At 38.7% G+C, this 25,461-nt stretch overlaps 1 protein-coding gene across 2 annotated transcripts in view; it reads right to left on the reverse strand.

Moving 5' to 3' along the window:
* The window catches only part of rabgap1l (RAB GTPase activating protein 1-like), a 219,621-nt gene that overhangs the window by 14,255 nt on the left and 179,905 nt on the right, over nucleotides 1-25,461 (reverse strand). For both annotated transcript variants that reach the window (XM_066692340.1, XM_066692341.1), the window contains exon 20: nucleotides 1,220-1,312. In XM_066692340.1, the coding sequence (XP_066548437.1) occupies nucleotides 1,220-1,312 (93 nt within the window). The remainder of the gene's footprint in view (nucleotides 1-1,219; nucleotides 1,313-25,461) is intronic.

The raw sequence follows: 25,461 nt of genomic DNA on the forward strand, positions 1-25,461 counted from the left end.
AAATGGAACAAAAATCTAAATTAAATAATCACACCCCTATGCATAAACAAATACAACAAATACAATCTTCCAATAACATTAATTTTTCTTGTCAGTTATGCAAGTAATAGCATAATATACTGTCCTGTCATTCACATTATATATGGTTTGCTTAGTAAATAGAGACATTGTTCTTGGAATAAGTGCAATGTTATTTGTTCCTATTTTGTTTTAACCAATACCTGAGTTGTGTGGTACAGAAACCAAATCAGTATTCAGATCTGATGCCAGCCCTCATATCTCTAACGCTTTGTGGTGCACTGCTGATAGGTGTACAGTCCTTTTCAATGCCATCTTATAACACATTCTTGCCACATTCACTGATGGTAGGGAAGGGAAGGCAACAAACTACTGTTCTCAATGAGACTGAAAGCGATCAGGGAGTGTATTAACAAGCTCTAAACTAGCTCCTTCACAATGCCTTGGAATTAATTCATAATCTCACTCAATCTACCAAACTTAATCTAATTTAGAAAGACATGTAAACTGTTACATAGTCTTAAGTGATTAAGATAAGGTCAAGGTAATATAAATAAACAAAAAATAAAACCTAGGTTATCCTTATTTCTTTTCCAAGAGAGAAAGAGAGAGAGAGAGAGAGAGAAAGACAGACGTCAGTCAGATGCTGTTGCTGTAAACTATTGACTAAGTGGCTTTTCAGTCCTGGGTCCCACGTTCCTGCCGCTCCGAGACTGATCAACAGATTCCTTCCTAATGCCTCAAAAACTGTGACTGATCTCTCACTTCCCTCTTTCTCTCCCGTTGTCTCACAAAGATGGCCGACGTATCGAAGGGGTGGTCTAAACACAAACAAACTGAAAACAAGAAGAGGATAATGTGGGGGATTTGCTAGGGATTTTACCATTAGCATACAAATCAGAGGTCAATATTGAGGTACTTTAGTTATTGACCTTAACCTGGCAACTGTGCCTTGTGTTTCAAGCCATCCCTGTGACAAAGTCAAAGAAATGGGATAACTCCCTAATCCCTGTCACCTGTTTTATTCATTGGAGGAAGCCATGTTGCAGTACTTTCTCCTAGCAGTTCCTGAGCATATCCAGCTAAACATAATGAGACACTTGGCAGGAAGAAATGAAATGACTGGGGATGGTTATTTTTTCCTTACAGCTTCCAGCCCACTCTGGTCTGCCTGTCATCGACCGTGCAGCCTGCCTCTTACCTGGTATCTGTCAATGGGATCCTCCTGTTGAAGCTGGCTCTCCCGCATGGACTGGTATTCCTTTTCATACTTCTTCAGCTTCTTTGTTGGCACCTGCAGGTAAAAGAAGACATGTTATATTAGTGATTTACCAGGAAGGAGTGGCACTTTCAGACCTTAAAGAATTCCATTTGCTCACCAAATAGTACAGGTTGGGGTCAAATCTACTTTTTCAATTCCTATTCTCTATTTCAGACACAAATTCCAAACTCCAATTTCAATGATGTCTGTCACTGTCATAATAGTCTCTATTGGAATGGGAACTGAATTTTAAAAATGGAACTGGAATGGAAAAACTGGAATTGCTGCTGCTCACCAGACCAGAAACTTGTATCTGTAGACACACTGTGGATTCACTAGATAACACTAGATTTAAAACATTAGCAGTGCCCACTGCATATAAAGTGTCTTTGAAATGTTTACAGAAATAGATTCTTATATATACACTTTCCCCTATAGACAATAATGCTTGTATGCAATACACACTAAACACATGGATATAATTTTAAATATGTTTTGTTATTTATTTGATTGATTGATTAGCAGACATTATTATCTAATACTAAAATTTACATTTCCAAGCATTACAAAGGGCAGTATTGCAATCAGTACAAAATAGAATCAGCACACATCACAGTTCCATCAATTACCACTAGATGGTACTAGTTAGGCAAGAGAGCATCCAGCACAAGTGTATCGAAACAGCACTGTATGCATAACCAAATGATGGGGAAATTAGATTATCTCTCTTTTAAGCAGGCTTATCTGATATCCCTCATTTTCTATTCATTACTGTGGCCATACCACCTTCAAACCAGAAAAGATTTCAAGCTTCAACTCTTGGCAGCTACACAAAACCTGCAGCCAAGGAATAGCAGGTCGTTAGGATCATGTCATGAGGCCTTGGAGAGCTGCCTCTAATCCAAGTCCCATTGCATTATGGGACGGAAAACTAGATTTATATTCTGCAGGTTGAAGGCAGAACAATAGATTGACAGTGGTCTTCTATAAAGCACTGCCAATTATAGCAGTCCACAATCAACAGAAGGGCTGATAGCTATAGATAGTCACATCCTTTGGCTAAAGAAATAAGACCATCTGAATGCTGAAACAAGATTGATATAATTTATCTGATTGAAATACAGCTCTAAAACCTAATGTAATTAATTACATTAAGTCATTTATATAAAAATAACAATTATTTTGTTCTAATACATATCCTTTCTATGTAAAATAGGGACTTAAATACACATGTTCTAACTATGTTTAGCTAGGGCTGTTAAGAGAGAGACTATTGAATGCTTGAAAATGTCAATTTGTCCAGATAAAACTAAGGCACTTGGCTTCAGCTTCTACTAAGAGGTGGTGAGAGGAGGCTTCTGGGGTTCTCACAACAAACTATGGCCTCAGGGACCACATGAGAGTCTCATGCAGCTTCTGGCCACAAGGCAGCAATACGTAAGCAAATATATGTTTAATGTCTCTAGTTAGTGTGAAATCTAGATGATCAGGTTGCAATTCCTAGTTGAATAATTGCAGCTGAATCGTGTATATGAAGCTTCGGTGTTGTTTTGTTTGTAATAATGTGCACAAGCTAATGTTGCTACACAAAGCACAGGCAGTTGCAGGCAAACAGCTGCAAGGCCCTGTCTATTAATTAATTAATGTAGGTTCACAGACTCACAGAATTGTGTGTACATGAAGAGAATGAAAATGAGGAAAAAGCATGCGTCCTGCGGCGTCTTACAATTCTGCAGTACAATTATATGTTTTTCTTTTGACAAAGGACTGGTATTTGCAGAATGTGGACATAAACAAATCCTTGCCTCCTTCCCCAGTTACAATAATTTCTTCTCCACAATACCTCTGAAAACTGCCCAATACACCTTGTGTAGCCTTCCTCCACTGAAAACAACAGGCCCTCCAACCTCATTGGCAAAGAACAGAAACAATTGTCTTTATAAGAGATGGTAAGGCTAGCAAGCAGCCACCCAGGCAGAAAGTCCCCACAAGCATTTCTCTCCAAAGAGCACCTTCTCATGATTTATGCATATTTTAATGGAACCATTCAGTTGAATTCCAAACCAAAGCTGTCTTGCTTTTCAATTTTCACCTGTCCCACACGACAAAAAGACCCGAAAAGCCTAAACACACCATTACTATTCTGCTGACAGGGGTCAGAATACATTTTTTCTACCACAATGATGAAAATCATCAAGTGCCAGTTGACATTCATCGACAGCTTTCTCCCGTTACCCCAACTATGTCTCAATAATAGAGAGCTGATCAAACCGTTTCCTTATCAGGCCCTAAAGTGGAGCCCTGAGGCTTTTCTCTAAAATAACCATCTTCTACAAGGCAACTTTCATTACCACCTTCAATACGCTGAAGTCTGCATGGTGCTCTCTGGAGGGGATGTTTGTAGAAGTAATCTTCAAGAGAAAGGGTGTTTTTGAAAGCACACGCGCATGAAAGAAGGCCTACCAGATTGCGAAAAAAGAAAGTTTAGTGTGGCAGCAAGAGGTTTGAGATAAGTAACGTAGTTCCTGCTGTTTCTCGTGGTTATCACAAGCTGCTGAGATGTTCTTTAAACAACGTTTAAAACACGTTTGCTGACTGAAAGCTATCAAAGCTTTCCCTTGTAGCGTGTGAGGCTGCTGCAGGCAGAAACCTTGTGACCTAGATGCCACCAAGTGAAGGCAGTTAAATGTAATGTTTTTAGCCTATTATTATTATTATTCTGCATAACCTCTGTTTCATATTATTTTTATGATTATCACAATAGCAGTAATATTAAAACATCCTTTATTTATTTATTTATTCTTCCCCCTCAATAAATCCTTTGGTGTGCTCGTTCCACAGAACTTCACCCTCAGGATAGTTCTGCGTGATGGCATTTCCCATTTGTCGGCTTCACTGCCTTTTGCTATGACATTAATTTTAAAATAAGCACTACATCAAGAAAATGGACAACAAATAAATAACTTTGGATTGACTGCAGAATACCTAGTATGCGTAAAAGCAGGGAGAGAGTTAAAAAGATACATCAGCTCCACAACAAATCACTGAATGGTTTACATTTTGAATGTCATCATTTTTGAAAACCAGCAGTCGGATGCTACAGATTAGGAGTATCAATGGCAAGGCAGTGAAATGGAGCCATATGTATGTTTGTGCGTGGCTGGGTACAAATTAGGGTCTAACAAGTGCATTGTCTCTCAGCAGAAGGCACTGTTTTTGGCTTCTTGTCAACACTGTGCTGTGAGTTTCACATGGACTCAGGTGTAGCATAGGAACAAGTAGTCCTGTATATAGAAACTCTTTAAAAATGAGCTGTAATGGAAGCTAGATCAAATGCCTTTACTTTAAGAAGTGTACCCATAGTGCCACACTTACACAGTCCTAAACAGAGGCTTCAGCACCACACCCACACACAAATGTAATTCAGGAATTAAGGAATACATGCAATTACAATCTACTCTGTGGTAGTATGGTATTTATGCAGCTCTGTGATTGAGCTGTATATCATCACTGCCAAAATATTCAGAGCTAGGGAACCAACATACATTAAATTATGAATTACAGATACATGTTATGTTCAGAAAAAAAATAAAAAAAACATTACTCCTGATTATATTGTTTAATTGAAAACATAATAGTACACAAAACACACACAGTCAAATGGAGGGATAATTCTGCTGGATGAAAATGCCACACACAGAAGGTGTGAGTCCTGTGCCTTTTGGTGGTATATTCCTCTCTCAAAGTGACTTTATTGAACGCGTTTCTACCGAGACATTGTTCATGCTGCGCTGCCTGCTTTGATGGAGCTCTATAATGAGGGCACTTTGCCAGGATAGCCAAGAGGCAGCAGTTCATAGGCAAACATCACAGAAAACCTTCAGTGAACGTGCGCCAATCCCCAGTACCATTTAATTAAATCTGCTAGGGATGCCTATAGATAGCCTAATGTTTAAAAATCTGCCTGTAAAGACTACAATGTCTCATTGAACTTAAAAAGCAAGTAAAGGAGGATATTCAGTATGATAGAACATACTGAAAGATAAGACAAACATGCACATATAAATCTGGCATCCAATGGTAGAAAATCATAATCATTGATAGCATTTACATTTTTAACTCTTCCATAAAGCCCCTCTGCTGTTCAGGCCCAAACTCAAGAGGATGTCTCAGCAATCACACTGATGCTGTTCTGAATGTGCCTTTGCAATGGAGACTGAGGGCATCTCCAGAGGCAACAAACTGTCAACATCAGTGACAACAAAGCTGGCATCATAAACACAGCAAAGAAAATGAGACTATACAAACTACCCAATAGTGCATATAGGTCACTCCAATATACCAGAACAGATGAGTGTGAAAATTGTAATACATCTGGTTTGTACTAACGGGAAAAAAAGACGTACCACTGATGTAATAAAGCATTAATATACCATGTATAAACGTGTATTTTTAAATAATTTAGTTAGAATTGACAAAGGAAACAAAATCATGCTGAAGCTGTGTAATGAAAGGCTGTGCGCATCAGTTCATAGTTTTAGAAGATAGGAGAAAGATAAGATCTCTCAGTAAGTGTAAGGACTGCTGAAATTACTGAAATTATAATGAAGACGCTCATACATCATCACATACAGGACTCTGGTGTATAAATGTAGTGCACAATGATTTGAACAGCCACTTTGTGAGAGGTGGATATAGACAAAACTGAAAATCCTATACACCTGGCACAATACCATCCTGACATTCAGAAATGTTTATTGCAGTAAATACATTTTCTGGAGGTGAGACTATTACTGGTACACATGCTCACAGAAAAAGCTTGAGATTTAACTAGCTGAGAAATAATTCCTAATTACAGCACTAAATATGATGGAATGGAGAATTAAGCTGCTGTATCATTTTTAACTATTGTTATGAGCAATTATAATCTATGGCATATTGTTCAGGAACTATGTAGCTAAATAAAACCTGACCACCCATAATCCTTGACTCCTTAATATACAACCGTCTAAATGTATGATTCATGCTGAAATACAATACTACCCCTAGAAATGTCAATCAGCACAGTAGAAAAACATGAATGCCTTATTAAAACGAGAAGTATAAAGACTGACAAGGAGATAATACCATTCCAACAAAACACCAAGCACAAAATGGAGCAGACTCAAACAACTTTAAGGTTTCAAATATGATTGTACATGGGTATGGAAACACCATTGAAAACTGTAACAAATAGGGACTATTAATCAAAATACACTTATTAATGGGTTTAATGTGTATAATTCTGCTTTCATGCAAATTCTTGTTTCCCCTCTCTCTGTCTAACGCATGTCAAATTCCTAAACTGGTGATACTCATAATAGTGCTACCATGGAAACCAACAAAATGTTTCTGCAGGCAGATCATTGTTTTGTTTGTTCTTTGCTTGCTTGCTTGTGTCTTGTAATAATGCTTGCTTTGACAGTACCTTACGACACAAATAAGGAGATCTTTAGAGACCTTTTCTTTCTCCCAAGGGTCCTCAAGTGTATTCAGCACAGCTAAGAGTCTCTAGACAGGTCAGGCCTCATTTGATCTTCTCTTCCCAGTATTTTGAGTGGAGAGGGAAGGGGTGCATCAAAGCATAGAGGCCTAATCTGTTTCATACTTGTATCTTTAATGAAATGGCTGAGTTCAGTAACGTGCTATATTACACTTATTCACAACAGAGTCTTCAGACACAATTCCACAGGCTTATACCATAAGCCTGCATTCTGCCCGTGACTGCTTAAGGGGGACATGGCAAAATAATTCCAGTTCCCACTCCCAAACAATCTGAACCACTAATAAATTCCTGGACCTGGAGCTGACGGTCTTGTTTTTTTTTTTAGCCCTATACATGTCTTACTTCTACTCGCAGACCCTGAGATTCAAATAGTAAAGTGTCCCTTCAAGTACCTTTATTGAAGTGCAGATTCCGTCATTTTAAATCAGTTTTCAGTGCTTTCATGCAGTTTAAGCAAAAGAGGTTGACCACCCCTGATTAAACTGTGTAATTTGCTAGTACATCTACCTTTTGATAAACCCATTTGGTATCAGTAATTACCTCATCAAACCCACTCCCTTCTACACTGACCACATGCCGACTGTTTCCTGTCACACTGCTATTGTGTTGTGCTGACACACACCAGTTGGATGACCGTCACAGCACCCACAGGTACAGCCATGTGACAAAGGCAATTGGCCATAAGCAAGAGTAACTCTGGCAAACGCAATCACCTCCACCACACGCTCTGTTGACAGTTTGGCTGGGGACTGCCAGTGTGTAGCAATGCCTAGAAACCATATTTTCCCTGGTGTCGGATTTATCCTTCAGATAAAGAGCAAATGTGTTTGTGTTTGACAGTGACTGGATTAATTTACTGGTGCTTTGACAGAAACAACATTCTACTTCTTCACATTAAATTAGCTTTTTGTCAGATCCTTCCAGAAATATCATTTTGGACTATGTATGCCTTCTGCAATGATATGATATGAGAGAATAAAACCTTCCCTTGGTTTACATTTTGTTTGCTTGTTTTGCCCACTGATGCCGCGTGATACAGGATATCTTCATGAATACTTATTATTGTGTGTACTCACTCCTTACTACAACTGTGTGCATATAATGATGCTGTTGTGTTCCACCCTGCATATGAGAAGCAGTGTCCAAATTTAATTAAGCTGCCTGGACCTGGAATTTCACTTTATTCTTTAAAGAAGGCAGTGGTGGGGGTGGGGGAAGACACATTCGAGAATACTGCTGAAGCTGAAGGGTGTTGTAAATTTGGGTTAGAGAAACTTTACAAAAGCGGACATGCCTTCCTGAGTTTCAACTCTGATCGTCTCATAAGATCGCTTCCCTCTGACAAATACTCCATTGAGCAAAATGAGATGCTTAGGGGAGACATCATTAAGGGAACGAGGTAGGACAGTTTTTAATTACAGTAACAAGAGAAGCCTCTTTTGTGTGCTGCCCTGACAGATCCCTCACTAACTGGTTTCATTAAGGACACAGAGCCCTCCTGTAATAAATAGCTCTTTATCGATCACAGCCACAGGACTGCTGCTTGACCCCTCAGCACAGGAAATGCCCCTCGGCAGCTCCATGGCAACGACCCTGCTCTGAAATAAGCTTCATCAGCTGACATTGAGCAGCAAGAGGATTCACATTACATTGCTCACGGTTGATACAAATCTAGTTGGGCTTCATTAAGTGGCATTTTTTTTTCTTTCTTTCTTTCTTTTTAAGAGAGACAAGATATCCATTCAGGTCACTGTATTGACAGCAAGATATTAAACAACAATTTGCTTTACCTTGTGTTGTGTCAGCTGCTAATGTATGAGCTCAATAACCTGTGCATATTTTTGTCATTTTCAGAAGAAATTGCCCTCATGTGAACTGCCTTTTGAACTGTCATTTTAATGTTCAGCCTGCTCAGTCCATGGCCTCATTCCAGTCGGCCAGGCATTTCTATAACACAGTGGGCACTTGGGGAGACTTATTTACATTACAACATTACCTAAATAACTGTTGTAACACTTGGGGAAATGTGTATAAACATATGCACATATAATAAACTGTATTCTTCTCAACCTCATGTGCTCTTTAAACAAACGTGTAACACGAACTTTACATCTTTCAGAAATCAACCGCAGAATGAAATTAATTCTCAACAGTGAAATGTTTACTTTAAAACCACTCCCATTTCCCTATCACAAGTCCAGCTCCTCTCTAACCACCTGCACGCAAAAACATGTAAAAACTTTTTATTGAACGCAAATCAGGCTATTACAATTACACAGCCACCTCTGATTGTTCCCTGCGGTTGTAGTGGCAATTAATTTCCTTATGTCGTTTGCTTTTCACAGCGATTAAGACAATGTGTCAATTTTCCTTAGAAAACATTCCGTTGGTTGAACTACATACCTGAATTGAACTACATACACCTAATTTACTGCATTTTCTCTATGTACTACTGCATTTTTTTGTATAAATGCACTGATACATGCAATGTATCTTTTACACTGTGTAACGTTTCACAGTTCCCTGCAATTTTAAAATGCAAAAGCATTAGACAAATAAAACAACAGGAATCTACTTGTATCATTAAGCACCCCACTCTAATCATTAAATACATTAATAAATACTGCAGTAGAAAACATGTTAAGTGTATATGGTCACACATTCTTGTTGTGTTTGCTGACTGCACTTATGATGCATTGAGATTGCTTGTGTAGCAGTGTTTTTCCATTGTGTCAGTGTGAGTGTAACAGTTCTGTCAGTGCCCACTGCGAAGGTACTTGTAGGTTTGAGTGTTTGAAGATAAAGGAAATGAGGCTTGAGGCCGACTTTTCACTAAAAGACCCCCCAATACCAGAGTGGTTTATGTATGACTACAACCCTCCACTCCAAAAGCAACACAACACAACCTCCTTTGATGTTCAATGCACTCAGAAAGTTTGTTTTTATTGCATTCTCCCATCACAGTTTAGGTTTCTTTCTCCCCCACTACAGTGTTTCCACACACAGTAAAATACCCCAGCACCCTTATATTTTCCATGAGTAATTTTCCACCTCAATGCATAAGCCCTATTTGAACTCTTTTCGCTCATATCAGTGTTTGGTTGCTCAAGTAATTCTGCATTAGCAAGGAAAATACAGTCAATGTTAGTTCCAAGGTACTAAATAAATCTTGACAAGCATAAGGAAATGCTGAATATACATGCTCAATAACAGTTCACAGTTGCAACGAGGAACCAACTGCCTTTACTCCTTTGTATGATGTCAGCCCAACAGCAACTTTTATTGACAAAGAGCTGTGGTTAAGGCTATCAGAGCAACTGCAAACACAGTCATCAAGTGACCAAACAAACCACCTGAGTATCAACATTGATAGAATTTTCTGAAAGACTTTAAGCACCTACTCCATATTTTGCAAATCTCCAGTAGTTTACTTTCAAGTGAAAAAACACCAGAAACAAAATACGTATTTGAACAAAATAAATTAAAACTAAGTTGTGCATCAGTACATAACAGTTACTTATTGCATCTGTGGAACTGTGTGAATTTTATGAAAAGGCACCAATTAATTGGATCATGTAAATACATCTAATTGGATGGATTATAAACTGTACTAATGGTATTTTCACAAGAATTACAGCTTAAATACATTACGTCAAGCATGAATTTATGAAGTACAAAACCACAGAGATGCCTTATCAGTACATCTGCACCTGAAGTTTATATTGAGCTATAGTTAGGATCATATCTGTTTTATCTTTTGAGGTTGTCTTAAATATGTGAGGTGAAATTCCATGATGCTATTTACTAGTGTCACTGTTGAACTACCTGAAAATAAATGATTGAAAGTGTCTAGCTCAATCACAAATATGTCAGTTTTCAAACACCCTGGAATCACAGCCTTTTAACAGCTATACAACATCACATCATTAAAACCTCCAGGGCTTTCCTTCATTGAAACAGACGCCAGCAGATTCTGAGCAAAGCCAAATCCCACCCCCCCTGATTTCACAGACAAATTATTTAGAGCAATACAACATATTACTTTGAAGAGAATCAAGGGACAACAGTACCTGGATGCACATTGTTTTGTGCATCTCACCAGACTAAAGAACTTTGCTGTGTTTACGATATGAACATTTCCCATGGGTTTGTGGAGTATTTGCGTATGGAAGGACAAAGTTATATCAATAATAGAATTTGACAGTGACTACAATGTTCCTTGTGGTCCTTAATCCCCACAGATTCTGCAAAGCAGTTTCTCTGCAAACGTCTGTCATCACAAGCATCCCCACATCGTTGAGTTAGCAATTTATATATATATATATATATATATATATATATATATATATATATATATACACTCACCTAAAGGATTATTAGGAACACCTGTTCAATTTCTCATTAATGCAATTATCTAACCAACCAATCACATGGCAGTTGCTTCAATGCATTTAGGGGTGTGGTCCTGGTGAAGACAATCTCCTGAACTCCAAACTGAATGTCTGAATGGGAAAGAAAGGTGATTTAAGCAATTTTGAGCGTGGCATGGTTGTTGGTGCCAGACGGGCCGGTCTGAGTATCTCACAATCTGCTCAGTAGCTGGGATTTTCACGCACAACCATTTCTAGGGTTTACAAAGAATGGTGTGAAAAGGGAAAAACATCCAGTATGCAGCAGTCCTGTGGGCGAAAATGCCTTGTTGATGCTAGAGGACAGAGGAGAATGGGCCGACTGATTCAAGCTGATAGAAGAGCAACTTTGACTGAAATAACCACTCGTTACAACCGAGGTATGCAGCAAAGCATTTGTGAAGCCACAACACGTACAACCTTGAGGCGGATGGGCTACAACAGCAGAAGACCCCACCGGGTACCACTCATCTCCACTACAAATAGGAAAAAGAGGCTACAATTTGCACAAGCTCACCAAAATTGGACAGTTGAAGACTGGAAAAATGTTGCCTGGTCTGATGAGTCTCGATTTCTGTTGAGACATTCAGATGGTAGAGTCAGAATTTGGCGTAAACAGAATGAGAACATGGATCCATCATGCCTTGTTACCACTGTGCAGGCTGGTGGTGGTGGTGTAATGGTGTGGGGGATGTTTTCTTGGCACACTTTAGGCCCCTTAGTGCTAATTGTCATCGTTTAAATGCCACGGCCTACCTGAGCATTGTTTCTGACCATGTCCATCCCTTTATGACCACCATGTACCCATCCTCTGATGGCTACTTCCAGCAGGATAATGCACCATGTCACAAAGGTCGAATAATTTCAAATTGGTTTCTTGAACATGACAATGAGTTCACTGTACTAAACTGGCCCCCACAGTCACCAGATCTCAACCCAATAGAGCATCATTGGGATGTGGTGGAACGGGAGCTTCGTGCCCTGGATGTGCATCCCACAAATCTCCATCAACTGCAAGATGCTATCCTATCAATATGGGCCAACATTTCTAAAGAATGCTTTCAGCACCTTGTTGAATCAATGCCACGTAGAATTAAGGCAGTTCTGAAGGCGAAAGGGGGTCAAACACAGTATTAGTATGGTGTTCCTAATAATCCTTTAGGTGAGTGTATAGTTTTTTTTAACAGTAATACTAGATGTTATCCTGATAGCTGCATAGGTGAGAATCACACCTCTTTTTAATAGCCAACAATACAATGGAAACTCACTGTTAAGATCAGCTTTCCTTTCGCTTTGGTCAAGTAGGCCATTTGTCATGGTGCGGCCCAGTATAACCTAAGTTGGGGTTGCTTTGTTTTCCTAAAACAGGTGTCCCACTCTGCCTACAGGGACAAATGGCTAGGAAAGGAGTGAATGATGTCGATTACTACACTGACATTAGAGTAAACACAGGCAGAACAGAAATCAAAGACTGCCTTCTCTCCTATCCAATTTTTATGTAAAACAAATGCAAAACAGTCTCACAACAGCCTCTTCATTTAAATTGCACACTGGAGAACGATGTCTTACATTTTACAAGAAAAAACAGTACACACTGGTGGAACAAAACACAGAAGGTGCATCTAATACCATGGGCAACAGGACCCAATGGAAACATTTTTATTAAATAGATTTGGGAGGTCCTGCACACACAAAAAATTGAAATCATAACTGCAAACCTTGAAAGGGTTTGTTTAAAATAAGTACATTGAAAACAAGTTCTGGGTTACACTTCCAAAATGTTCAGGAACAGAAAGGTAAATATCTGAATTAATTAGTGCACTGTTGAAGGAAGAAAAATAATCTGAAAGCATGATACTGACTGTTTTTACTGAAATTATCAAATGTTCTTTGGAATATAAGCATTTGAAATGAAACAGTCCTGATAAAACACAAAAAACAGACTTTAAAGTAAAGTGCTAAACATGATTGGGGAATAATTTAGAACCCCCAAATTCCAGTTAGACTGCTAGGACACATTCTAACAAAGGTCCCAATAATAATCACAAGGGAAAGGTGATCTTTACATTGAATTGAGTAGAACATAGGATTGTCCCAAACAAGCTGCATATCAGGTCAATGAGTGCTAGGGGCCAGATTAAAAGCAACATTTTTACCTACCCGCTAATAGAAAACTACAAAACTGTACTCAGTTTTTGTAAGATGCCACTTTCTTCTAATCATAAATGTAACCGCTACTATGTACAGATTTGTAGTTTTCTGTTAGCGGGTGGGTCAAAGTTTTGATTTAATACATCCCCAGGTCTCATTATTGTACTGGGATTACTGACTGAGACTGCAATAAAAACAGCATAAGCGTATTGTTCTTGGCAAAATGGGACAAACTTCACTTGTTTTAAATTGGAATACAGTCTTGGCTTCTGACATTCTAGCTGGTTGTGTGATTAACTTCTTAAACATGTAAAGGGCAAAGAAAGTGCCTGAACTTTAGTATTAGTATTAGTATTAGTATTAGTCTTAAGCTTGTAAATAAGTATAAATGGGTGCATGAGGGAATTTGCAGATTCCCAGCTGAGGATTCAAAAAACCCAATTTGACATGAGAAGAAAATAGCATAATACTGTAAGTAAAACATGAAAGTAACATTGAATTGTGAAAAACTGCATCACACATGCTTTTCTGAGGTACAATGCTGGTTAGCTCCAAGGAAACCTTACTGGTAGCTTTTGCAGCAGCTTTTGATGTGACGTAGGAGCCTAAAATACAATCTGCAACGTTTTGGTATTAACAGCTTTAACCCCACAGGTTTGACATGACAGTGTTTTTCCTCTGTTAACCATGTGTGTATGTGTGAAGGACACCTCACAGCTATAAGTTTCTCACAGTGCTGTGTTCACACCATAACTCAATGAGCGATCCAGATAGAAAATGTTACTTTCTAGATTAGAATAGAAGATCTAGAATGTATTGGTTGATTCATATAAAATCAAGAGAATAGACTTGATCTCAGGATTTCACAAACACAAATGGAATCAATGTTGGGACCAAGGACTTATGTCTCTGTCTCTCTCTCTCTCTGTGTGTGTGTATATATATATATATATATATATACACATTTATCGATGTCACAAAAACCTTTTTATTGCAGAAAAAGTGAACATCGAAACACATAAGCATCATGGATAATCTCATATATATATAAGAGCTTATCCATGATGCTTATGTGTTTCAATGTTCACTTTTTCTGCAATAAAAATGTTTTTATGACATCAATGAATCCATCCTTCCTTGAATGGATAATCTGTTTTATATAAGCTCCCTGGAATAAGGCACCCCGCATTTAAGGTTTATTAAAACTATTGTAGCCAGCAAGTTTTGAAACTCTCATATATATACATACACACACACACACGGACACATATATTAGCGCACACGCTCACAAATCTCAAAGGATGAATTAATTTATGATCTACAAATAGGCCAGTCAAATTGTATCCAAATGAATGCAGTTTCTGTTTCTAACAAAGGTATTATCGGCTGTCCTTGGTTTCATTTGGAACAATCAGAGCGCCAAGCTTGAGACAGATGCTGAACTCACATTGCCTTTTCAGGGACAAGACAGAAGTTTCTCTCTAAACCGCATACAGTTGCTTATTTACCACTAAGTAACTCAACTCAAAGGTAGCCTTATATATATTTTCAGTTGCCTACTATTCCAGGCTTGTACAATTCAATGTATTTTTTAAAACGTTCTTCATCCTCATCCCAACAAAAACAAAATCACAACAGCTCTACTATACTAAGTTATGCACGTTTCAGTTAGTTTAAACTTCTCTGTTTTACATTAGGATGAATCCCAGAGCCCTGCGTTTACACCTGTATTTATTTAGTTTTGCAGAGTAAAGCTAAAGCTAGTGTTAATAGATGGAAGTAGAGTGCTTAACCTACCACCGGTTTGGGTTTAGTGCCTGCCACCATGCTGGCCAAGAAATCCTCTTCAGTAATTTGATTAATAACGTGGGCATCATAGGCCACCGTTATAGACACTTCTTCCATCATCTTGGCAGAATTCCTTCAGCAACAACCAGGTGACGTCCAGATTAACAGGTTTATCAAGCTGCTGGTTGTCTGATGCAGGCTGCTGGCCCCACCCACCTTGCAGAGTAAGACAAGGCGGGGATGATGGGAAGGGGTGGTGGTGGTGGTGGTGGGGAGGGGGTGTTTTCTGAAAACTCCCAGCACCTGTTTTTTTGTTGTTGTTTGTTTGTTTTTCTTGCTTTTTTCCTCTTCTTCAGGCTGTATATTACTTAAAATCTAGGACGCATAAAAGCACCAGGCGCACTTAATCAGATAACATGATGGTCTCCACTGCTGGGTCAATGTGAGCCAGGCAACTTGGTTTCCAGTCCTGGCTTTCTCTTCCTTAAACGTGCAAACGTCTCTAGCAGCCCAACACGACAGACTCTCTGAGAAGCTGGTGAATCTCCCTGAAACTGACAGTCACCATTTCCTGTGTCAGGAAGGCTTCCTCGGGCTGCTCCTACCCATCGGCCCTGGTCCAGAGCCAAGTGCCCCTATCTGCACACATCTCATTAATGTCACCACAATTGCCCACTTATTTACAAAACAGCAGAAGGCACAGCACTCCGAATTAGATACTTCCGTTTACTCCGTTTTCCGTGCTACAAACCTTCATGGAAAGCATGCTACTGCTCCCTATTTAGTGACTACATCTCTTACTTATTGTACAAGTAGTTCAAATCTGTAAAATAAGCCCTTTCTTTCTCCTCTTCCTGTGGCTGTTAAGACTGTGAAAATTCGAATAATTTATAATCCAGGCTTTAAATTTCACAAAGGCTCTGTTCCCAAGAAGCAGGTGACAGTGAATTCTTGCACTGTAAGCTGATTATTATTTAACCTCCACTTGTAAAATACAAACATCTGTAAGTGGAAAAAAGCAAAAAAACAGGTCAAGCCTGTTTGAATCCTTAAATAAAAGGGAAAATAAAAAAAATGTTACAAGAAAATATACATCTGTATGTGCTATTCAAACTAATCAAAACCTGTGGTTGACAGACTTGAATTTATAAGTGAATCCAGTCAAAAGAGTATTGAACAGTAATATCAGACTTCCCGCGTAGGACCCAGCTCTGTATTTCGGATCCTACATGCCATCACCTGTAAAACATTCCCAATGAAATTTAGCATTCTTTTAGATGTATTTTTTATACTAGACAAATGACCTCCTCATGTTCCTCAGTGCTCATAACAAGGTCACAGCAAATATTTATCCTAAATATCTACACTTGACAATCTAACAGAATGTCATAATTCCAGATTAAGAGAGACATAATGATAAAAAAATAAGTATATATATTTATTTTTAATGAAAATTCTTCTTTCTGTTTTCCACTTTCTCAAAACCCTTTGATCAAGGACTTCACAGCACAGCACATGGGGGACTTGTCAAAAACTGTCAGCAGGAGGAGAACCTTTTCTACAGATTCCAAAGGAGGCTGTCAGGAAAGCAGTTGTCTGCCGAAATGATTCCTCGGAAGAAATTTTTTCCTTTGCCAGCGCGGCACAAGTACCTCATCCAGGTGGGGTCAAATAGGCCCTGATTATCACATCCCTATAAAGCAATCCTGACTTGGTCACAAGCTCATCCACGCTGATAGATTGCAGGTGACAGTTTTAGGCTCTCAAAGCAAGTGGTGTGCGGCAGTCTTTTTGCACATTTTGCGTAGTCTTCTGCAAAATTCCAGCCAATCCGTCCAGGCTGCAGCACCATTCAAAAGCTAGGTGGTCAGAGCGGCTGAACGTTGCTGTTGAAAATGTCTCGGATCAGTACTCTGCTAAGGAAAATCTCCCTTTCCAAAGCTGAAAGCAGATGTCGTGTTATCTGTGTTTCCTTCGTAGGTTTTATTTTATTTAGGAGAAGAGTTACATTAGACCCCCCAAACAAATGTATCTTGTTAGAATCAGTTCTTCACCTCTCACAGCTCAGCACAAAAAAATGCCTCCTTTGTTGTGAGGGTGCTATTTACTCTGCAAAATATCTTGTTGAGGGAGAATGAAAAAATGAATTAAAAACAGGAGTGTAACAAAACTAAAGTAGCAGCACTTGACAACTGCACCATAGCTCCAACTGAAATAAACAGGTTGACCCAAAAAGAATTACAGTCTAAGCCAATAGTGCTGCTGCATTTGAAACACTCACTAAATGGACATCCTTCAGAAAAAGCAAAGAGATGAGCAGGCTTCCGTGGTGGAAAAAACAACAACCCTAACACAAAAGAAAAACGCTTCAAAGAAAGACAGTGTACCCCCAGGCTGTAAGAAAAAAAAAAAAAAACAACAACCACAAATATTCTTCTCTCTTCCACTGCACTGTGGATGCTTCCTTGTAGCCAGGCTCATCAGAGCAGAGCTTTCGCGAGTTGCTGAGCGGCTCTTTGTGCTCGAGTCAGCGCACAAACAGGTGCTTCAAGGCAGAAAAACAGCCCCTCTGTGATTCTCGCTGTCCCGTGCTGACTCACACTGGGGTTAGCCAATACACCTGCTGGAGGCACTCACCCAGGTAGTTTTCCCACAATCCCCTGTCATCCCTCCCCTAGGTCTCTGCTTCTCTCGCTCTCTCTCTCTCTCTCTCGCTTTCCCTTCTCGCTTGTTCCTCTCTCTTTCTCTTTCTCTGCTTCTCTACCCAAAAGCCTGATTCACACATCCAGGAAGCATCAGAAACTCTGACAGCCGACAGAATTCTTCTCAAATAACCTTCAGGCACCTCCCCCTTGCAAAAAAAAAACCTACCACCACTTAAAAAAAAAAAAAAAAAAAAAAAAAAAACAAGGCGGGTGAGGAAGCAGCCACTCAAAGTGTTTGCACACAGATAATGGAGAGTGTTTCACTTTCTATGTAACAGGCTATTTCATAATTTGGTGTCTACTGCAGCTGGTACTGCTTAAACAGAAGCATCTCTTTCATTATTGTTATGCAAGGGAGGGTTGGTATCAATTACAACTGCTTCCTATGCTAAGAAGTAACATTTTGAAATTACAAATACTTATATGTGCTTAATATAGCACTTGGAGGGCTTAATGACCTGCATAGCAACACAAATCAATGGGAACCCGTGCAGCGCTGCAAGATTTGAATACAATATAATTGCACATCGCATACAACAGTAATTTGGTAATATGTTTTAAATACGTTTTCTCTTTAGAAAATTGCTCAATATCAATATCAAAGTGCTGTACCTTAGCGGACTTAGTGGATTTCATCCCTAGATTTAAGTGATAACTAGTTTTAACATATTACAACATGTTGATTCTAAACTCATGCCTACAATGATGTCATCGTTCTTTCATTCTTTCCCCACAAGACCTCAGTGCACAGAAAATAGCCAACAGAAACTAGAGAATTACAAGTCCGTGAGCAATGGGTATGAAGGCCTCTTAAGCACAAAGCAATTATCTCAGTGCTCCTGCCTAGTTTAATTTGAACAGAAAACATAACACTTGTATTACTAATTCATGTAGCTCAAACACATCATCCTGTTTTAATCTCCCCCTCCCATCACGATTAGCAAAATATAGTTTAATTGACATAAAAAATACATGAGAACCAAAAACCAGTGCTATACCTTATGGTTACTGATTCGGTTTTTGTTTTACTGACACAGAAGGCACTCTACTTCTTATCATCCAGTGCTACCTCTTGTTGCCTTGCAAATACAGCACTTTACAAGTTTTACATTGTATTCCTGTAAAGCATGTCATATAAAAGCACCTGTCTTCACATGAGAGTCAGTGAACTGCTGTCGAATTGTTATATACAAATATATATATATTTTTAAATAACTGCAGGATACATGAGTTTGTGTGGCTTTAACCTTTTTTTGCACAAAGCAATGTGAAGCCAAGAGCTTGTGACAATTTTATTAGGATAATCAAGTGAGCTGCAGAGGCACAGCGGCTAAAGAGAAACCGCAACTCATTTTCCTGTAGTTAATTTAACAAAATCCCTGTGTAACATCTTCTGTTGCAGGGAAGGCTGTAATTAGACTCAGCAATGCTTACCGCAGTACAAATACAAAGCCAGTGCAATAGCTCTTAACGTGTAATGCAAGAGGCTACATGGTGATTCTAACTTCAAAGAATTCTCAGCGTTAAAAAGAACATGTCATTAATACATCTTTCAGTTAATTTATATAAAAACAAAACAAAAACAAAACTGCAATGCATGTACAGAGAGAAAGCCCTTTAAAAGAATGTGTTTTGGCACAATCCAGTCTAATTACACTTTACTAAATATACAGTTTAAACAAATAACATTACTGTGCTGACTAGCCAAGCCAAACAGAGAGGAGAGCAAGGAGAAAGGAAAGCTTTTGGTACAGTACAGATTAGGGAGATACGCCAGACCATACAACCATACTGTAACTGTACTTTACTGTAGATCAATATGAGCACATTCAGGCACCAAGACTGAAATATACCATGCTTTATTTGGTTCAAATAGTTAACCTGAGTTACATGTCAATGTTATAGTATTAGGACAAACTCATTTTTTAATTTTCAATTTGATTGAGAATTATTTTTTGCTCTGCCATACTGTGGTTTCAAGCATACGTATGAGATAATATAAAATAAAATGGGTATTTAACAAGATGTAACAAAGATTAGCACCACCATGCTTATCTTTTTGGTGGTAAAACAACCTTTGCATGCTTTCTTTTTTTTTTTTTTTTTAAGGAAAACAAATAAGAGGAACAGATCATGCTGTCATAGCAACCTTTAGGTCATAAGCCGCACTTAATTAAAACCACACACCCTTTTTTCACATGACACAGAAAAATCTAGAAATTACCTGCGAGTCCTCTTGCCCATTTAATATATTTTTTAATATATTTACGTACACATGACCTACATCAGATGGATTCATATTTTTGGTTACCAGGTCAAAGAGGCAAACATAGGATAAGGTGGTACTGGAGGAGAGAGACTATTCAGACAGCCCTACTGGAGAAGCTACTGTGATGAGCACTGCGCTATTTCTCTCTAAACCTCAATTGTCTGTTACCAAGGAGACAAAACAGACAGGAAACAGCAGACGGAGTGCGTATTGAGACCAGCGACAGCCCTATCCGCACTGGTCTCTGATAGAGAGGTGCGCTACAATAAGCTGGATATCCCTCTAGCTGTGTGGCAGAAAGAGCTATCCCTGTGATGAACAAAACCCCACGGTTGAATTCAGTAATGTGATTTCCATTCGACTCAAGAGGCCTTCATGTGAACTGTGAACAGCTTCAGGGAAAGCTGACTTTTTCTGTAATAAAACACAAGAGATTTTCTATTTGGGCACCAGTCCATTGAAGACTGGGGCCTTAAATAGCTGTCGGAAAATTCCAATTAATTTGTAAACGTGAGCTAATCGTTTATTCTGCATGTGAACTCAAGCGGCCATGGTTTGGCTCCCCAAACTGCTTAATCTGCTCCCCGTGTGTTTCACACCTAAAGGGTCTGATGCTTTTTGCTTATCAATTAAAGACTGAAGTTCTATCGTTTTCAAAAAATGTTATTAGTCGCATAAAGTACAGTCAGTCTACTCACTGTACACAGGGTAGCCACATTAACACTGGTTAAAAAGATCAGGATTTGCCCCCTTCGCTACTCCCACTTGTGTTTATAAAAGCGCACCCACACACATACGTAAGGAATGTACTGTTAAATAAAGTTCAAACTGCATCATTATATTGATACAAATATATATATTCAAAGTGACCCAGTGTTGGATGAAGTGGTTATTTAAAAGGGATGGATGGATTTATATTGCAATTCATGATGTCAGGTTATGTATTTTTCATTAGCAAAAACACTTTGCACAAACTACGATCTTGCAGAGACAATATAATTCACAATCTAGAAGCTAGTATGCAGCGCATCTGCATTCTTCATTTCAACAAGAAACTATATTTGGTAGCTATGAGATAAGATGCCGATATGTTTCCTGTGAAACCCCCTACCTTCACCCCTTTCTTCAATCCAAGGAATTTTAACTGCATTCAAATTAGTGGGTTTCCTGGCAGCCATGGCATCCTTCAGATCCACCCATGATTCAGCAAATGGAAGGTCTGTTGTCAGAACATCCTGGTACTTTGCTACATCCAAGTTTGCTTCAGTCCTACAAAGTCTAATCACTTTCAAAAAATGAAAGCTTTTTTGGCCTGGGAACAACAAAAGGATGTGAAAATAACCCTGATTGGCATTTCCTTGTCCATCTTTTTCAGTCTTCACTGCACAATGGTCCATATTCTACCATGTTCAATAGCTCTTTGTCCTTAAGGTTTGACAGCTTTCCCCCCCCTAATCATTTTACTTGTGTCTTCCAGATCTAGGGTAGTTCCTGGTTGTACCTGTTCACTTGTGCTTTTTCTCAATAATTTGTCTTATCTGGTACTGCATCACTAAGAAGACCGAAATTAACCTTTTTATATCTTGATTTTTGAGCTTTGTATTGTACTCTTTAGTTTTTAGAGTACTGTAAAAGTAACTAGGTACGTGCTCACATTATTTTCTTTGGATGAAAATAAATCCTTCTAGCTTGTAATGTTTATATGCCAATATATCTAGTGGAGTAATTTGTATCAGCAGTCACTTGACCATATTTTGGAACTTAGTTTATATATATATATATATATATATATATATATATATATATATATATATATATATATATATATATATATAAATACACACTTTTCTGACCAGTACTGTTTTTGAATCCTGTGGACTGAAAAATCATGCATGTTTACATTTACATGCAAAGGTGAATACAATTCCCAAAGCTTTTTATGAAAGGTGAGGAACATTAACTAATAATAGTCTAATCATGAAAGTGTTGACAAAAAGGCCTGCAATGGCACACAATTGTTTTCTAGGAATTCACAGTTTAAGCACATATTTAACAGGTAAGCACATCCCTCTTACTATGTGCAATTTGCTAAAAGCTGTGTATTCTTTTCACTGCATCTAATGCTGTAATTCAATGTGTTGCCAAACCTTCTTCCTGGTTGCCATGACTATGTAGTCAGAGTGTTTTATCCTTGACTATGGGGAATTTATCTGTGACAAATTCTTGACACTAATAAGGAAAAAAGTAAATTAAATCCCTGAATATTCCATATTAAGGTTTCATATGTGCTGCATCCATGGCAACTAGTATCAATCTTTAACTGCGATGTCTCAAATCAGCACCCAGCATGAAAAGAGCATGGCAGTAAAGCACGGGCTTTGTGAAGCCAGTCCACAAAACTGCACTGAAGTCAGCCAACAGCCCCAGATGAATGGATACTCCTCCCTTCAAATTATTATCTTACCCACTTGGGAGAGTCATATCAAATGCCATCTCCTCTTCCTTCCTCAAAAAGCCATTAGGAGGCTCTTGGAATTCATTCTGCTTACTAGCGAGTAAGTATGTAGGATTCATACATACAAGGCTAGAAAGCATTGACTGTTCAATACCAGATAATCTTCAATCTCTGGTCATTTTGTAGGGTGCAAAACAAAGGAAGGTAGCTTCCAATAAAGATCCACCCAACAAGCTTAAACAATACCAAAAATGTATGTGCTCAGCCCTGTCCTGGAATTGTAACCTTTTGTAACATTGTCTGTAAATCAAAATTTGTCTGTATTATAAATATGGAGGAAATAGCACTGACCTGGTACTGGGAAGACAAAAATTGCTGAGAACAATACCTAACACTGCTTCAGCCTAACAAATGGAAAATGTTTAAGCTGGAGATTGTAGTGTGTATTTCATTTTTCAAAGCTAATAGTCGTTTAAAAACAAAAATAAAGTTAATTACAATATGTTAATTAAACAGACACAACTGAAAATTAAGTCACCTTTTTGCAAAAGTGCAGTGAAAAATATAACACAAAGAGCTTTCATTTTCAGTAGTAGGAATATTTGAAGGGTGATCAACTGATTTTTTATATCTTTATTTCGTTTTTTGGTAAGATATTTGACAATCAAAGGCAAAGGCAGTTACACATATGATCACAGCATTGGGCTCAATGCAGACAGAAGCCTGTTTTGCAGCAGGTTCCTGGTCTACAGAGACAGCATCTATTTGAATAGTCTTTGATGAAATGCATCTATTTTTATTTCTGGTTTAAACACTGCATAAATCATTCCCAATTTACTACTGTTATTACAAAACCATTACATTTTATACATAAGAACTAGGGCTGGGCGATACGACTTAAAAATAATATCTCGATATTTTTAGAAGTTTGGGCGATATATACGATATCTCTCTCTTTTTTTTAATCCAATCAAGCCACAAAATAAGACCAAAGACATTGAAACTACAAGTATTTTGTTAATCCTTCAATAAGCAAAACTAACAAATACTACATGCAGGCTGTCATGGTAAATATATGCAGAATGCAACATTACAGGGCAAGTGTGATTACTATTACGTGTGTTATGTTGTTATGGGATATATATATATATATATATATATATATATATACACACACACACACACGTTTAAAAATAGCTGGCGTTACAATAGTTTTAATAAATCTTAAATGCGGGGTGCCTTATCCCAGGGATTTTATATAGAACAATTATCCGGTCAAGGAAGGATGGACAGCAGCTCCCATCTAAGAACAGTCCATATTCACCGATGTCTCAAAAATTATTTATTAGAGAAAAAGTGAACATTATAAGGCATTTCGACTTATCTTCCTCAGAGCACATACAGTGAGGGAAAAAAGTATTTGTATTTGTAAAAGTACTCTCTTAAAGGGAGTGCTCCTAATCTCAGCTCGTTACCTGTATAAAAGACACCTGTTCACAGAAGCAATCAATCAATCAGATTCCAAACTCTCCACCATGGCCAAGACCAAAGAGCTGTCCAAGGATGTCAGGGACAAGATTGTAGACCTACACAAGGCTGGAATGGGCTACAAGACCATCGCCAAGCAGCTGGTGAGAAGGTGACAACAGTTGGTGCAATTATTCACAAATGGAAGAAACACAAAATAACTGTCAGTCTCCCTCGGTCTGGGGCTCCATGCAAGATCTCACCTCGTGGAGTTTCAATGATCATTAGAACGGTGAGGGATCAGACCAGAACTACACGGGAGGATCTTGTTAATGATCTCAAGGCAGCTGGGACCATAGTCACCAAGAGAACAATTGGTAATACACTATGCCATGAAGGACTGAAATCCTGCAGCGCCCGCAAGGTCCCCCTGCTCAAGAAAGCACATGTACAGGCCTGTCTGAAGTTTGCCAATGAACATCTGAATGATTCAGAGGAGAACTGGGTGAAAGTGTTGTGGTCAGATGAGACCAAAATCGAGCTCTTTGGCATCAACTCAACTCGCCGTGTTTGGAGGAGGAGGAATGACCCCAAGAACACCATCCCCACTGTCAAACATGGAGGTGGAAACATTATGCTTTGGGAGTGTTTTTCTGCTAAGGGGACAGGACAACTGCACCGCATCAAAGGGACGATGGACGGGGCTATGTACCGTCAGATCTTGGGTGAGAACCTCCTTCCCTCAGCCAGGGCATTGAAAATGGGTCATGGATGGGTATTCCAGCATGACATTGACCCAAAACACACAGCCAAGGCAACAAAGGAGTGGCTCAAGAAGAAGCACATTAAGGTCCTGGAGTGGCCTAGCTAGTCTCCAGACCTTAATCCCATAGAAAATCTGTGGAGGGAGCTGAAGGTTCGAGTTGCCAAACGTCAGCCTCGAAACCTTTAATGACTTGGAGAGGATCTGCAAAGAGGAGTGGGACAAAATCCCTCCTGAGATGTGTGCAAACCTGGTGGCCAACTACAAGAAACGTCTGACCTCTGTGATTGCCAACAAGGGTTTTGCCACCAAGTACTAAGTCGAAGGGGTCAAATACTTATTTCCCTCATTAACATGCAAATCAATTTATAACTTTTTTGAAATGCGTTTTTCTGGATTTTGTTGTTGTTATTCTGTCTCTCACTGTTAAAATACACCTACCATTAAAATTATAGACTGACCATTTCTTTGTCAGTGGGCAAACGTACAAAATCAGCAGGGGATCAAATACTTTTTTCCCTCACTGTATATCCCACTCACTGACAGGTGCCATGATAACGACGTAAAATACTGCCGTAAAGATTGTAATTTGCGACACCTCGATATAAACGATGTAGCATAATTTGAAAC

The sequence above is a fragment of the Amia ocellicauda genome, chromosome 19 (genome assembly GCF_036373705.1).
Source record: "Amia ocellicauda isolate fAmiCal2 chromosome 19, fAmiCal2.hap1, whole genome shotgun sequence".
NCBI lineage: Eukaryota > Metazoa > Chordata > Actinopteri > Amiiformes > Amiidae > Amia > Amia ocellicauda.